The sequence below is a fragment of the Bufo gargarizans genome, chromosome 9 (assembly GCF_014858855.1).
Source record: "Bufo gargarizans isolate SCDJY-AF-19 chromosome 9, ASM1485885v1, whole genome shotgun sequence".
Classification (NCBI taxonomy): domain Eukaryota; kingdom Metazoa; phylum Chordata; class Amphibia; order Anura; family Bufonidae; genus Bufo; species Bufo gargarizans.
Genome location: NC_058088.1, coordinates 96,347,700 through 96,363,981, shown reverse-complemented (window position 1 = coordinate 96,363,981; position 16,282 = coordinate 96,347,700). Strand labels below are relative to the sequence as shown.

Below are 16,282 nucleotides of genomic sequence, written 5' to 3'. Positions count from 1 at the left end.
TGAATGGAGTGCATACATGGCATATGTGTCTGGTGCTCCATTTAACTGTATGGGGCTGCCAGAGATAGCTGATTACAAGTACCCATTCTAGTGATCAGTGGGGGCCCCAGTGGTCAGATCCCGCATGATACTCAGCACCCCCACCAATCAGCTGTTCAGTGGTCACCAGCACCGACACAGGGTGAATGCTTGGCCTGCTACTCTATCAGGATGGCACATAGGAGCCCTGTTCTCAGGATCTATGGGGGTCCCAGAAATTGGACCACATGGTCAGTAAGTTACCCCTTATCCTGTCTGCGGATCCGGCCTGCACAGATTTTCAACCTTTGGTGGTTAATAGCCAATGACAGAAAAAAAGGCATCTTAAAAATAGAGAGCAATTGAAACACAAAATACATTAGAAAATTGTAGTTCTTTCCATATACATTGATGACAAAGTGAAATGATAGCTATGATATAGAGCTATGATGAAAACTACTACCTGGTGGGATAATTACCTGCAGAGCAGTCTGCTCCTGTCCAGTGGGGCTCACAGCTGCAGACTCCACTGTCCATTAGAAAGGTCCCATGGCCAGAACATTGCTCTTGACAAAGGGCCAGGGCATTTTCACAGTTTACACCGCCCCAGCCAGCAGTACAATGGCATTCCCCTTGCACACAGACACCATGATCAGAACATGTTGGATCCAGACAGTTCTCTGCATCAGATGAAATACAAAATATACTTTAACAGGTCAATTTATTATTGAATTATTGACATATTTTGGACAAAGTTACATGTACTATGAAATATACAGTTAAAAGATATGTCACTTTGTAAGATAAATCTTATTTGTATTGTGCTTTGTTGTCTTGGTCTTTAAATGCAGTCAGTACTTTAAATAAGTATTCCCGTCATAACCACAAGATATATCATAGATGTAAAACTCACTATATCTGTAAAAAAAAAAAATCAACCAAATTGGTATAACAAACACAAATGTAATGTCCAGTCTTCAAATTCCGGATGACATAGGCCTTACAATCCCATGCAATGCTCCTTCAGAGAAGACCTGCAGCTGTGAAAGATTTTTTATCAATACACTAAATACAGTATATCCGATCTAGTCCTTAGTATGAATCCTCCTCGACTATTTTTACTAGGAATATTAATGCTCAATATTACATTGATGGCAGTGAATGTGGATCCATTGTTCCAACCAACCAGTTTGATTTTGGGTTAAATCTAAGGGCATTATCCTGGTAGTTCTCTGGTATTCACCCTTTAACGCTTATACAGGGATCTGAACTTCATTTAAGGGGACTTAAAGACTGCTACCTCCTGGATTACTCCCGATGTGGTCAACAGCTGATCCAGGAGGGTTAGAAACACTAGTGCGGAGCACCGATGGATAAGGCAAAACAACAGTCAGAGACAGGCTGAGGTCAGAGCTTCATGCAATTCCATGAAAAAAGTTTCCAAGGCTAGGGCAGACAGCAAAGGGTCAAGATAATCAAGCATAGGTCAAGTCAGACTGCAGAAGATTAGAGTCAGGTAATGGTCAGAAGTTGGTACTTGGGCAGACAAACAGAACAGCTTACCTTAGCAGGGAACTAGCAAGCTAAATAATAAATTGCCCAGGCACCTCGTCCTAGGGAAAGGTGCTTTTAGTACCCACAGGTGTCCAGCTATTGTCTTGTTAAGATTGTTGTACCAATATGCTAGCTCTTTAAGAACCTAGAACTATGAAGAATGTGTGCTCTATAGGACAAAGGAAGAGTTTTAGCAGCTAGGCACAGGCTATGGCATCCAGTGGGGGGGACAGAATTCTGGTGGTTGGGAGCCGTGCAGGAGCAGAGTAAATGATATGGTGCCGGTGCCCTTCCTAGATGGCGGGACGGCTGCGGGCACAGAGCACCGCCATTACAGCTACATTCCAGGAGCTAGACAATGTGCACAATATAAATCAGGTTTACATTAGAAAGTCACATTTAATGACATGATTAAAGATACATTTTAATTTTAGTTTATGTAAGAAAAAATCTATAGAATACATAACCTACCTTCTTCACAGATTTCTCCTTTATATCCCAGTACACAGATGCAGACTCCCATAATACAGGTCCCATGCCCTCCAGAGCAGGTTGGATCTATACATTGCTCTTCTGGAACATCACATTCTGCTCCTTTCCATCCATTCCTGCATACACAATGTCCCTTTTCATATTCACCATTGCCACTACAGAGTACTGGGCATGAATCTAGGGAAAGGGAAAGCAAGAAACACACATAGTTAGTAAGGTTAATATATATATATATATATATTGTGGGGAATTGCTCTGGTAGTTAGGATTAGCGGGTGCGGCAAAGTACAAGTTCTTGGTTCAAAACATCAGTGTTTATTCACAAAAGCAAAGCAAAACAAAAACGCAAGTTGCTTGGTGATCGTTCACACACATGAAAAGTTCATATACAAAACAGTCAACTTTTATCCTGGGTGTTACTTCACACCCTGTTGGAAGTTCTGCATTGTCAAGTCCACAGGCAAGCGTTAGGTGGCCTGTTCGCCTTCACAGGGGTCTGAGCCCTCTAGCCCGGCTCAAGCCGCATATCCCAACACAGTCCTCAGATCACAGCAGACAGACCTCATGAGCTCCACTGTCAGACAGAGGTAATACTTCCCACCTGGCAGTGCTGTCTGGTTTTTATGCCTAGCAAAACCCCGACTTTTACTACTCCCAGTAAGAGCCATCCCGGAACAGCTAATACAGCCATACTAAGTATCAAGGTGTCAGACAGCAACTGTTGCTGACACATAAATCGGCTCTTACTCCACCGAGGCCAGAAACCTCGGTGACACGTACCTATCATCCACAATGATTAATTGTACCTTCTTACAATATATATATATATATATATATATATATATATAGTGGTGTTTCGCTCTGGTAAATAGGGTAATCGGGTGCAGTGCAGGGGCAAAATAAAAGTTCTTAACCCAAAACGTCAGTGCTTATTCACACTTGAGGCAATTGCACAAAACAGCATGTAACTTGGTGTTAATTGCAGTCTTGGTGTTAATTCACACACAATAGAAAGTTCATAATAAGTCACCTTGCTGGCAGTTCTGCCTCCAGTAGTCTACAACAGGCTTTAGGGGGCCTGTTTCCCCAGTGTGTGGCTCTCAGCCCTCCAGCACGGCATAAAGCCTCAGATCCCAAAAACAGAGAGATCTCTGCTGAGCCCCAAGGACAGCTAGGTGCTGCAAACCCGGACTGGCAATTAAACTCCAGTCCGGCATTTGACCACACCTGGCTGGAAACCAGCCCAGCCGCACATGCTGGGAGGAATATTCCTGCCTTGCCAGACACAACCCCTCATTGTGTCACTATATATATATATATATATATATATATATATATATATATATATATATTATATATATTCTAAAATTTTATTTCAATTACCAAAATGCAAAGCGAATGAATGAAAGACAAAAAGTCTAAGTCAAATCAATGTTTGGTGTGATCACTCTTTGCCTTCAAAACAACATGAATTCTTCTTTACTTGTATAAAGTTAGGGATTTTGTAGGATTATAGTCAGGTATATGATTAACAAATTATAACAAACAGGTGATAATGATCTTCATTTTCATATGTAAAGCAAAACACAGTAGTTAACTGAAACAGAAACAGCTAGATGCTTTGAAATTGCTAAGAAACAGCCAAGCTCTGATACAAAGGTGAGGTTGTGGAAGACAGTTTCATACCACTAGTTATACACTTTGGCTAGACTGAACACAGCACAAGATACAAGATCGTTATACTGCATCAGAAAGGTATTGCTTAGGCAAAGATTTCAAAGTAGACTGGGATTTCAAGATATGCTGTTCAAGCTCTTTTGAAAAAGCACAAAGAAATGGCCAACACTGAGGACCATAGTCATTGGACAAGAAAACTTGGTGCAACAGATGAAAAATACATCATGATATCAGAAGATGTCCAACAGTGCCATCAGCTCAGAACTAGTACTAACCAGTGGGACCCAGGTAAACTTATCTACTGTTCGGAGATGTCTAGTCAGAAGTAGTGATGGACAAATATTGGCCAGGATGGTTTGAGAACGCGATCACGCAAATGCGATCAAATGTTCGCGAACCGCAAATATGTGGCAGGCCACATTCACTTTAATGGCAGGCAAACCTGAAAAACCTTTAGCTCATATTTGCAGCCACCAAATACTTAGTAGAAATGTACAAATAGTCCAACAACATGGACAGTGACATACTAGAGGGGGATCAATGACAAAAATTCCAACAAAAAATATGTATCCTAATCAGAGGACATTTTTATGCATCTTAAAGGGAAATTCTCTAAAATGTGCCCTGTTGGAGCCTAGAAATTTTTTAATTTAGGCCACAGGAGTACGGGCCTAAAAAATTTGGTATTCACCTGACATAAAAGAAATTCTGATTATGTGTCTCGAGGTACATTATGCAGTCAATGGATAACATTTTTACTGTAGGCCACTGGACTACAGGCCCCAAACATTAGGAATTTACCGGACAGAAAAGATCAAATGATTATGTAGCCGGAGGTATATTACATGGTCAATGGATATCAATTTTACTGCAGGCCAGTACAAATACAGATCAAATACATATGTTGAAAAGAACAAAAAAATATAAAATTGGATTAAAAACATGGCTAACAAAATCCTCCCCTCTTGAAAAAAAACCCTAATGATAATAGTTGAAATTCGATAGCACATGGTCGCCAGTGTGTTGAATTCCTCCGAGGCTGAAACAATTACTCATTCACCGTACAGAAAAGAACAAGTAAGTATGTGGCTGGAGGTAGATTACACGGTCATTGAATATCAATTTTACAGCAGGCCAGTGTACTACAGGCCCCAAAAATTATGCATTCAGCGTACATAAAAGAGTATGTAAGTATGGGGATGGAGGTAGATTACACAGTCATTGCATATCAATTTTACAGCAGACCAGTGGACTAAAGGCCCCAAAAATTATGCATTCAGTGTACATAAGATAACAAGTAAGTATGTGGCTGGAGGTAGATTACACGGTCATTGGATATCAATTTTACAGCAGGCCAGTGTACTACAGGCTCCAAAAATTATGCATTCAGCGTACATAAAAGAACAAGTATGTGGCTGAAGGTCTATTAGACGGTCAATGGATATCAATTTTACTAAAGGTCAGTACAAATACAGGTCAACTAAAATTATAAAATTGGATTAAAAACATGGCTAACAAAATCCCCCTTCTTGAAAACAACCCTAATGATAATAGTTGAAACACATGGTCATCACAGGTGTTGAATTCCTCCGAGGCCCAAAACATTAGGCATTCAATGGACAGAAAAGTCCTTTTATGCCGCTGTATTTACCTAAGACAGGGGCCATTATTTGCTCTGGGTGGTGGCGGATATTTGTGGGCTGTCATGAGGAAATTCAATTTAACGTGGTCGCTACATGTGTTGAAGTCCTCCGAGATCCATGCCTCATAAATTTTTAGAAATGTGAGGTAGTCCACACTGTCGTGAGCTAGGCGAGTGCACTTATCGGTCACGATCCCTCCTGCTGTGCTGAACGTCCTTTCGGACAGGACACTCGACTATGGGCAAGCCAAGAGTTCTATGGCAAATTGTGCAAGCTCTGGCCACAGGTCAAGCCGGCACACCCAATAGTCCAGGGGTTCCTCGCTTCTCAGAGCGTTCACATCGGTGGTTAAGCAGATGTAGTCGGACACCTGTCAGTCCTGAGGCAGGATCCGGCTGTTCTTGCATGCCCTATTGGATTGGTACCCACAACTGTTTCTCTGTGAGTGGAAATTCCTCTGCCAGTGCCCGCAAAAGCAGAATGCAGCATTTCTCGAAGCAAGGCCTGGAAGTGCTGCATTCTGACAGCCCTCTGTGATGCTGGTAACATGTCCGCCATTTTGTGCTTGTACCGGGGGTCTAAGTACATAAGTACATTGCTACTCAGTACTGGTCCTTGCCCTTTATGCTTTTTATACGGGGGTCCCTCTTCAAACACTGGAGCATGAAGGCCCCCATTTGCACTAAACTTGAAGCAGTGTAGTGGCCTGGCCCTGCTCATCGTCCAGGATAATGTCATCTTCGGTCTCCTTCCCCCAGCCACGGACAACACCAGGGACCCCCGAAAATTAAAGCATGCTCTTCTTGCTCCTCCTCCACCCTGGCAGCATTCTCCTCTGACTCCTCTTCAGACTCCTGTTGACTTGTCTCAGATGGAGTAGCCCCCACTGGGAATTCTTCCAGCATTGCGACTTCCTCATCTTCCTGCTCCTGCTCCTTAATGGCTTGATCAATGACGCTCCAGAAAGAAGGTGTAAGGTACGATGTCACTGATGGCGCCCTGGCTGCGACTGACCAGTTTGTTGATCTCATCAAATGGCCGCAGAAGTCTGCATGCATCGCACATGAGCAGCCACTGGCGCGTTGAAAAAAAAACAAGCTCCCCAGAACCTATCCTTCCACAGAGTTTATACAGGTAGTCGTTAACTGCACATTTCTGCTGGAGCAGCCTATCAAGCATATACAAGGTGGGGTTCCAGCTCGTCGGGCAGTCACAAATCAGACGTCTGACAAGCAGATGTTGTAGCCGCTGAATGTCAGCAAGGCATGCCATGGCCGTGTAAGATCTTCTAAAATGGCCAGAGATTTCCCTGGACCCGGGATATTTGGCAATGAATCGCTGCACAACTAAGTTCAGGACATGTGCCATGCATGGCACGTGTGTCATTTTGCCATCTTTCAGCACGCTCAGCAGATTGGCACCGTTGTCGCACACCACTTTACCAACTGTCAAATTGAGTGGGGTTAGCCAATGATCGGCCTGTGACCGCAAAGCTGAAATGAGTGCAGGACTAGTGTGGCTCTTGGCTTCCAGGCACAACAGCTGCAGCACAGCATGGCAACGTCTCACCTGACACGTTGAATATGTTCTGGGGAGCTTGGGGGGTGCAGCGGAAGAGGCGGTAGCAGTGGAAAAGGAGGAGTCAGCCAAGGAGAGGATGGAGAGTGGAGTAGGAGGAAGAGAAGAAGAGGCAGGCCTGCATGCAATCCGTGGCGGAAACACCAAATCCACACGGGTGCCACGGGTTGCATGCTTGATGTCCGTCAGAAGGTTCACCCAGTGGGCAGTAAAAGTTATGTACCTTCCCTGCCCTTGTTTGCTAGAACACGTGTCTGTGGTCAGATGTATCTTAGCATTGACACTGTGTACCAGAGATACATTCACTTGCCACTGAATCTGGACATATAGCTCCGGGATTCCCTTTTGTGAAGAAATATTTCTTTCCGGGGACCTTCCATTGCTGTGTGCCAATGGCCACAAATTTTCTAAAGGCCTTCGAGTCCACCAGTTTATATGGCAGTAGTTGACAGGCTAGCAGTTCCGACAAGCCAGAGGTCAGCAGTTGGGCAAGAGGGTTATCCGGCGTCATCATCTTTTTCGCTCAACATTTGGGCCATGGAAGCTTACCTTTTGCCAGATGAATGTGACGACGGCACGGTGGAAGGTGGAGGACAAATGGGAGGAGAGAGGAGAAGGAGAAGAGGCAGGATGTGTAGCGCCGGGAGTGTGGCTTTCTGGGTTCTGATGGTGTTGCTCCCAATGGGTGATGGTAGGCCGGGTGCCTTCTTAAGGCGGTTGTCCCTAGGTGAGTGTTGGGCTTACCGCGACTTATGCGTTGACAGCACAGGCTGCAGATGGCAAGACTATTGTTGGCAGTGTACACATTAAAAAAAGCCCAAACTGCAGAGCCATGTGATGGCGTCCTGGGAGAGTCAGATGTGACCGTGCATGGTGGATGGCTCGTTCCAGATACATTAGCAGTCTGCTTTTTGCCTCCTGTGCACTGTAAGTTCTGCCTGCTTCCCCTCCTTCTCTCCCTATCTGCTGCTCCATCTCTCCCTCTGAATTCCCCTCCTCTTCCTCTCTTGTGGGCACCTACGTGACGTCCATCGACACGTCATCATCGTCACCTTCACCACCACTACCCTCCTTAGGCTGATCTAGGTACTGTCGTCAGACTGCTGGGTGGCGACCGTTGATAACTCCTCTTCCTGATCCGAAGCCAAGAATTTGAAAATTTATTTGAAAATAATTCCACTGACTCAAGCAGAGGGGATATGGTGGTAGTTGTGTCTTTGGGGGTGCACACAGCAGAGAGTGAAGAGGGTGCAGATAGAGAGGATGAGGAGGGTGCAGAAGCGGAAGGCTGGGTGAGCCACTCAACCAAGTCTGGTGTGTCCTTTGACGTAATCGCATGCACCTTCTGCAACTTCTCACTTAGGCTCTGGCCTAGTGAACCTGCCCCAGAGCCCTACAACCCCTGCAGAATGGCCTGCCTCTTCCTCTGCCTATCATTTTCAAAATGACCCTGTGACAAAAGTTCCTATAGAAGAGCAGTATTTGTGGAAGAAGGTATATCACAACCCTGCCTCAATCACTTTTTTTTTTTTTTTGGGGGGGGGGGGGGGGCAACTGGTATATCCCACCAGTAGAAATTATTTGTTTCAATAGCGTTTGTCACTCTGTGTAGCTGTGGTAACATAACAAAACCGCAAACAAATGCTGCACTACCTAAATGCACTATATAGACAGTATATTATTGGTATATTACACCCCTGCTTCAATCAGTTTATTTCGGGGGCAACTACATAGAATGTGTCGGCAGATAAAAACCATTTGGCCTATCTAGTCTGCCCAATATACTGAATACTATGAATAGCCCCTGGCCCTATCTTATATGAAGGATGGCCTTATGCCTATCCCATGCATGCTTAAACTCCTTCACTGTATTTGCAGCTACCACTTCTGCAGGAAGGCTATTCCATGCATCCACTACTCTCTCAGTAAAGTAATACTTCCTGATATTACTTTTAAACCTTTGCCCCTATTTTCTCCTCTTTTACCTTGTTGATTCCCTTTATGTATTTAAAAGTATATCACACCAGTAGAAATTATTTGTTCCAATAGCGTTTGTCACTCTGTGTAGCTGCGGTAACGCAGCAAAACCGCAAACAAATGCTGCACTACCTAAATGCACTATATAGAAAGTATATTATTGGTATATAACACACCTGCTTCAATCAGTTTTTTCGGGGGGGGGGGGGGGGGGGGAACCTGTATATCACACAAGTAGAAACTATTTGTTCCAATAGTGTTTGTCACTCTGTGCAGCTGAGGTAATGCAGTAAAACAGCAAACAACTGCTGCACTACCCAAATGCACTATATAGAAAGTATATAATTGGTATATCACACCCCTGCTTCAATCAGTTTTTTGGGGGCTAACTGGTATATCACACCAGTAGAAATTATTTGTTCCAATGGCGTTTGGCACTCTGTGTATCTGCAGTATCGCAGCAAAACCGCAAACAATTGCTGCACAATAGAAATGCACTATAATATACTTTCTATGTTAGAAAGTATAAGTATATTACATATTGTGGCCCTATTAGCTAGCATTTGGTGTCCCTAACAGTCTGCCCCTGCTCCAAACAGCAACCTCTTCCTACACTGGCAAAAGACTTAAGGTAAAATGGTGGTCAGATCGGGTTTATTTATAAGGTAGGGGGTATGTCCATGTGCTGAAACGTCTCAATTGGCTGTCCTGTACCACCCGATGGTTGTGTCATTGGTAAAATTTCTATACAATGTAAAAGAATATGGCGCCGGCGGACATCGCCATATCTTTGCCCGTTCGGCAAACCGCGAACGAGCAAAGTTCGCCGTGAGACGACAGCCGGGCGAACTGCAAGGCCAGAAGTGCTCTTGATGGAAAAATTGTGGCTAAAAGCTAAACCTTCATTGTTGAAACAAGGTCAAGGGACTCAACTAAGCATGAAAACATGGTAACTGAGGTACAGGAAAATGGGAGCAGGTGCTCTGAACTGATGAGTCAAAATGTGAAATATTTGGCTGTAACATAAGGAAGTTTGTTTTTCAAAGGGCTAGAGAGTGGTACAATAATGAGTGTCTGCAGGCAGGTACCATACATATACCATCAGTTAGGCATCGATTAGCTATGAATTTGTTCTGCAGCAGAAGAACAACTATGAATACGCATTCAATGTCATTAACAACTGTCTCCATTGTAAATGCAGTGTCCCACTGCTACAGTAGTGCACGGGTTTAGTGTAGTGTAAGTTATATATGTGTGTTTAGTATGCAACTATCTATTTTTGTGTAATGTGTAATTTACAGTTAATAGGCTGCAACTGCCAGCCACAAGGTGGAGCTATGTATTTATCCATAGGGAGTAGGAGAATAGTTTTGTAGACACATGATTAAATATAGACACCGTGGACGTGTAGACATTGAGCAGAGAGAGAATCAGCCAGAAAAGGAAATGTGGAGAAAAGAGTCTGTCTGGGATTACATAAACAGACATAAAGTTTTGAGCAAGCCTACATCCACAGAAATTCTGTGGTTAGTTCAGCAAGATGTTTGGAGAAACATCCCTTCCAAGTTTCTCCAAAAACTATGTGAAAATGTACCCTTTATGAATTGATGCTGTTTTAAGATAATTCACAGTTGATAAACAAAATTTGCCTTGTCAATATATTGTTATTAGGTCCAATTCTATGATAAGTCAGATCGGAACCAATACCAGTGACCCCACCTTTATGAAAGTGTTATGTGCATACCAATCACAATATATCAGAACTATCATCAGAGAAATGCAGGTCCACCTGGCATAATGCTGGAGTTTCTAAATTACTCATAAGGGAACATATCTTATATTTTTTTGCTAATTTTAGGCAGGTACTGACACATATACTCTTTTTTCTCATTTTTAAAGTTTCTGGTGGTAGATTTTTAAAATTTTGTTTTCTGAACATGATTTTGAGGGCAGCCTGATCTTCTGAACAGCATTTACATATGTTTTACAGTAGCCACACAGACCTTAGTCTGGACTCAATAAGGAAAAGTATCACTCCCTTCATTTCAGAATTGTGGCTGTAAAAAGTAGCAAAATTGTGTGTTCACTGTCATTGTAACCCTGCACATAATGATAATGAGGCAACTACTGAATGTGATCTCTACAGAACAGGAAGTGAGAACTACAATATTTCAGATTTTTTTAACCATACATAACAACAACAAAAAAAATCTTAAACCATAAATTTCACATAAAAAGATTATTTTTCTGATGACACATTCCATTTAAGTAATATCCTGTATACGAGTGGTTCTGTAGATGGTACCAAAACAATAAATGACTGTGCTCCTCTATGTAAGTATAGCTTCTGTGCTTCTTTTTTTCACAGCCTTTTCAGTATGCTCTTTTGTAATATAAAAATTTCCTCCTGATTCAATTTTCAATGTACTCTATGATCTATTATCACATACCTCACACAGAGTTAGATCCATTTAAATACAAGCGATCATAAATTTCCACATATACAGGTTGTGCATAATCAGCAATAAGGCTATAAAGAGTAAAAGCAGGAGGCAAAGTTACTTTGCGCCTATGATCTGTCTGTGCACTTCATCTGCTTACTGAGGAAACAGAAGTCTACTGGGCTTAGTACTGTACTTAAAATGTAAATGGACACTAAATTCTAAACCTTTCCTGTTCAGTTTGGTTCCTTTTTTTATAGATTTATGTGGAATTTTTCAGGGTATGTTCCATCACTTGCCTCTAGGGAAGAATATTGAGTCGCACATACTGTTAGACCCATATGTGGGACATTGACTACCTGTAGCTCCATGGTATACAACTGTAGGGACTTCTGTGCAGGCTCCATACACAATTAATTTCTATGTGCATGGACATATCACCACTGAAGCCAGTCATTGACTGCAGAAGAGCTGATGACCATGCCCATTCCCGGGTGGAAGCAAACAAGCCAAGTACTGGAAGAAGGACACATGATGCCCAGCACACAGGACCAAAGTGGTGGGGAGCAAGTACCAAAAGTTTGCTATTTGCTGGAAACCCCATTAAAGGAATGATCAATGAAAATACTGTAAGATGAAGTTAAGAATTTAGGCAATAGATGTATAAAATAGAAATTTTGCAGATTCAAATACAACATTTAGTTTATGATATGTTTTAGTGTTTTTTCTAACCAGGCGTTTTCTAGCTAAAGACTAGTGTTGAGCGAATCGAGCTTCGGATCATAAATCCAAAGTCGATTCGTTCAAACACTTAATTTTAATGCTGTCCGGAGACCTGTCTCTGTACAGCATTAAAATGTATTGCCTCAGAGGAGACAAAATTAGCCAAAGTTACAGGAGACTTCGGTGAATGAATTTGGAAATCACTTCTGCAATCCCAAGTCAGGTTTGATACTGAGGTACCAGCCGATACCAAACCCAACTTCAGATTCTGAATTTTAAATGCTTTTAAAGATGCAGAAATTAATGCCGAATTCATTCACCAAAGTCTTGCGTGATTTCGGGTGAAACTAAATTTGCCTCTATGGCGGAAATACGTTTTAAACGCTGTAGGATCCGAAGCTCGATTCACTCAAGCCTAACAAAGACCACTATGGACAAATATTTGTTGATAACATAAAGAAACATATACACATGTACTTACTAAAAAAATGTATAAAAGTGTTGAAAATATTACACATGCTAATAAAAATAAATATATGCTTTTGATGTTTTGACTCGCCAAGTCTACCTATCTGTTCCTATGTCCCAGATACATTGAGACCTTCAGACATTTCTTACAACCAATGACACATTTTCAGCCTTAAGCAATTAATTTACTAACACGGCAACATCATTAACCTGCTGACTGCCAAGAGGCAGTGTTCTCACCTAAGATGACATGCAGCAATTAGAGTAATTAGTGGGATTTATAATCAGGGCACTTTATTTTCCTATTAACATAATAGATTTTTTCTTACTGTACTGGTAGTTCTCTGGTAATCTTAAAATGTGTAGTGGTAGTAGAAGCAATTCCTAAAGGATCTTCAAATATTTATCATTTATATCCAAATTTCGTTAATTGACTTCTTAGTGCTTCTAAATAAATCATCATATATCACTACTGGAATCAATAGGATTAACCTGTGCCATCACTAACATATGATGAAAATGACTTCATTCCCTTTAAATACAATGCCAAATGAGTTGTGGTATACCGCAGCATTATTTTTCTTACAGGAAGAAGGAACTCATGTAAGATGCTAAGTGTCTCATGGAAGTCAATGATAAAATACACTTTAAAGTTTTAACCTGATAATTGCTCATTTGGAATGTTACCGTAATTCTCAGAGGTCCTTGCAGGGTACTTATATTATAGCCTAATCTTAAAGTACATTATGACCCCATAAACAAGAAACTTCTAGAGCTATTATTTGAACACTATATACCAATAATGTTATGGCACTCTTATGTGTTCACTCTAAGGCACTGTTATGAATGCATTATTTAGTAGTATTATATGAAGACAAAATAGTTTTGCAAAGTGCCGTAACTAGAATTGACTAGGCCCCACAGCAAATTTTTGAAGGGGGCCCTCCCCTCTAGAAACTTCTTCACAACCTCCAACACACATGCAACCCCCACTCCTGTGGCTAGTCAATATCGAGCTCTCAGATGAGGCCTGGCAGCCGCTCCCTCCATTTCCTACAGTGTCCCTGTATATAATGTCATTGTATAATGCTGTTGAAGGGGTCCTGACAATAAAATATTTTCCTGCTCCCCTGCTTTCCCTATAGCTACGCCCCTGGTCAGACCACACAGAGGCTTCAATCTCAATCTTTATTAGACTACAGATCAGATGTTTTAGACCCCCACAATCAGACCCTCAAGTTTTATCAGAGCTTGGATCAGACCCCTAATCAGATCCCCAATGTTCATCAGGCCTCAGATCAGATTTGGTAAATAAATTAATTTGCTGCTCCTGCTACAGACGACACAATCTTCCTGCACTCACCGCTCCTTGGTCTTCTTCGGGGCCCACCACCTAACAGCACAGGACTACAGTCACTACGCTTTGTGCCTCCTGCATACTAATGAGCACTTCCATAATGGAAGTACTCATTAGTATTCACTTTATAAGACACACTTTCATTTTTCCCTCTGTTTTGGGGGGAAAAAAGTACATCTTATAAAGCAAAAAATAGAACTAACGACTATACTTAAGTGTAATTGTCATTTTGCATTAATTTTAATATTGTGTAGGGGCAGGGGTGTGAAGCATTTTCATAATATATTTTATAATATACTAAAACTGAAATGGTGCCCCCACCCCCATGCCAAATTCTCAATCTAACCCATGCCCCCACCCTACTGCTTAAGGCATATTTGAATTGGACATTACATACGGTACAACATACCTCTTTACATCCAGTGATGCCTCCTCTGATGTTGATGTTCTCCTTCCTCATCTTCTCCATTCGGACTAGACCAAGTCTTCTAGTCCTCTATGCAGAGTTTACTACACAGACCTGTTAGATTCTGCACTTTACATCATCCTACCCCTCCTAGTGACCCAACAGTATTATTCTATATTATCACTAATAATGCCCCACAGTATCCCAGTAGTAATAATGCAGTTATGATGCCTCCCTGTAGTGGTACCGGTATTTATAAGATCTCCAGTAGTGCCACTAGTAGTGAATGCCCCCAGTATTAGTAATTTCCCCCCGTAGTGCCCCTCAGTATGTTTAATATCCATAGTCGTGCCCATTTTAATATTATGTCACCCAGTTGTGCCCTTTTATTTATAACGCTATTCCTTCTGCACCTCCCCCAGCAATGCCCTCTTTATTTATAATGGCCCCAGTAGTGCACCATATATTTTTATAATGCCCCCCCTATTAGTGCCTCATGTATTTTTATAGTGCCTCCAGTAGTGCCCCCATATTTTTATAATGTACCTCTGTAGTGCCCCTTGTATTTTTATAATGCCCTCAGTAGTGCCCCCTGTATTTTTTAATACCCCCTAGTAATGCCCCCTGTATTTTTATAATGCCTCAAGTAGTGCCCCTTGTATTTTTATAATGCACCCTAGTAGTGCCCCCTAATATTTTCATAATGCCCACAGTAGTACCTCTAGTACCCTCTGTATGTTTTATAATGCGCTCCAGTAGTGCTGCCTTTATTTATGCCTTCCCCTCTTTTTTTGCAACAATATAACTATAATGTCACCAGCAGTGCCCCTTTATACCACCCCCCTCTATTCTGTACCCAGTAGTGTGTGTGTGTGTGTGTGAAGGGAACTTACCTTAGTCCTGTCTCATGTCACCATCTGGATGCATTGGCTGTATCCTGATGCAGGCACTGCAATGATGCAATCACAGCTGCCTGCGCCAGGATGCTTTTGTGTTGCCTATTGACCCGGCGCACAAGATCACATTGATTATGACCTCCTGCAGTGTTGTACTGCCTCATAGGCTTCAGGTCTAGTGGACTGAGGCCTATGAGAGTGACTGGCAAGGTCAAGAGCTGTTGGCTCCCATGCCCCACAGCCTGAGGCAAAATGTGATACTGTCTGACTCACCTCACAAGGGGCCAAGAGGTTCCACCTGATAGGGCCCCATGGAATTAAATACCACCACTCTCACACATTCTAGGTGATCAAGCAGGAAGGGGTTAATATTTTAATCAGACATGTCATTAAAGTCATACTGGTGGGGGCCTGTATACGGAGATTTCCCTCACTGCTGATAATGAATATTTTTCAGAACAGATTTGAATAGGTAGCTGACACATGAGCAGGTTTCAGTCCATGCTGTATAAAAATAGGGTGGGCTAGCGCATATTGGTGGTGTTGGGCAATGGAAAAATATCTGTGCCCTATCATGTGCAGTAGACTGAGTTCAGACAGGGATTTTTTTGAATTTGAAAACAATTTTCCCTTGTCATGTACCAAGGCATGGTAAATAATTGGATATTGACTCAAAGGGAACCACTTCAACAAGGTGGTAGTAGTGAGATAATTCTCTTTCCTTGGGAGATACCTCTCTGCATATTATTTTCCATGGAATTTTGCCTAGAAGTCTCCATACCATAGAGCACTTCCAATAAGTCTCCATAAACAGCTAGTCTCTTTAAGGAGACCTAGCACACTGCCTAAGCTCCACGAGTCAACTAAATAAATAAATAAATACATACATAAACAAACAAACATACTTAACCCCTTCTACCCCGGGTCAGTTTTCGCCCTCGTACCCAGGCCATTTTTTGCAAATCTAACATGTGTCACTTTATGTGGTAATAACTTTGGAACACTTTTACTTTTCCATGCCAATCCGAGACTGTTTTTTTCTCGTGACACAT

General features: G+C 42.1%; 1 protein-coding gene across 3 annotated transcripts in view; it reads right to left on the bottom strand.

The window, feature by feature from the left end:
• Nucleotides 1-16,282, bottom strand: part of TENM1 (teneurin transmembrane protein 1) — a 766,344-nt gene that overhangs the window by 267,239 nt on the left and 482,823 nt on the right. For all 3 annotated transcript variants that reach the window (XM_044305876.1, XM_044305878.1, XM_044305877.1), the window contains exons 13-14: nt 2,044-2,241; nt 498-698 (exon numbers count right to left, since the gene is read on the bottom strand). In XM_044305876.1, coding sequence (XP_044161811.1) covers nt 498-698; nt 2,044-2,241 — 399 coding nt within the window. The remainder of the gene's footprint in view (nt 1-497; nt 699-2,043; nt 2,242-16,282) is intronic.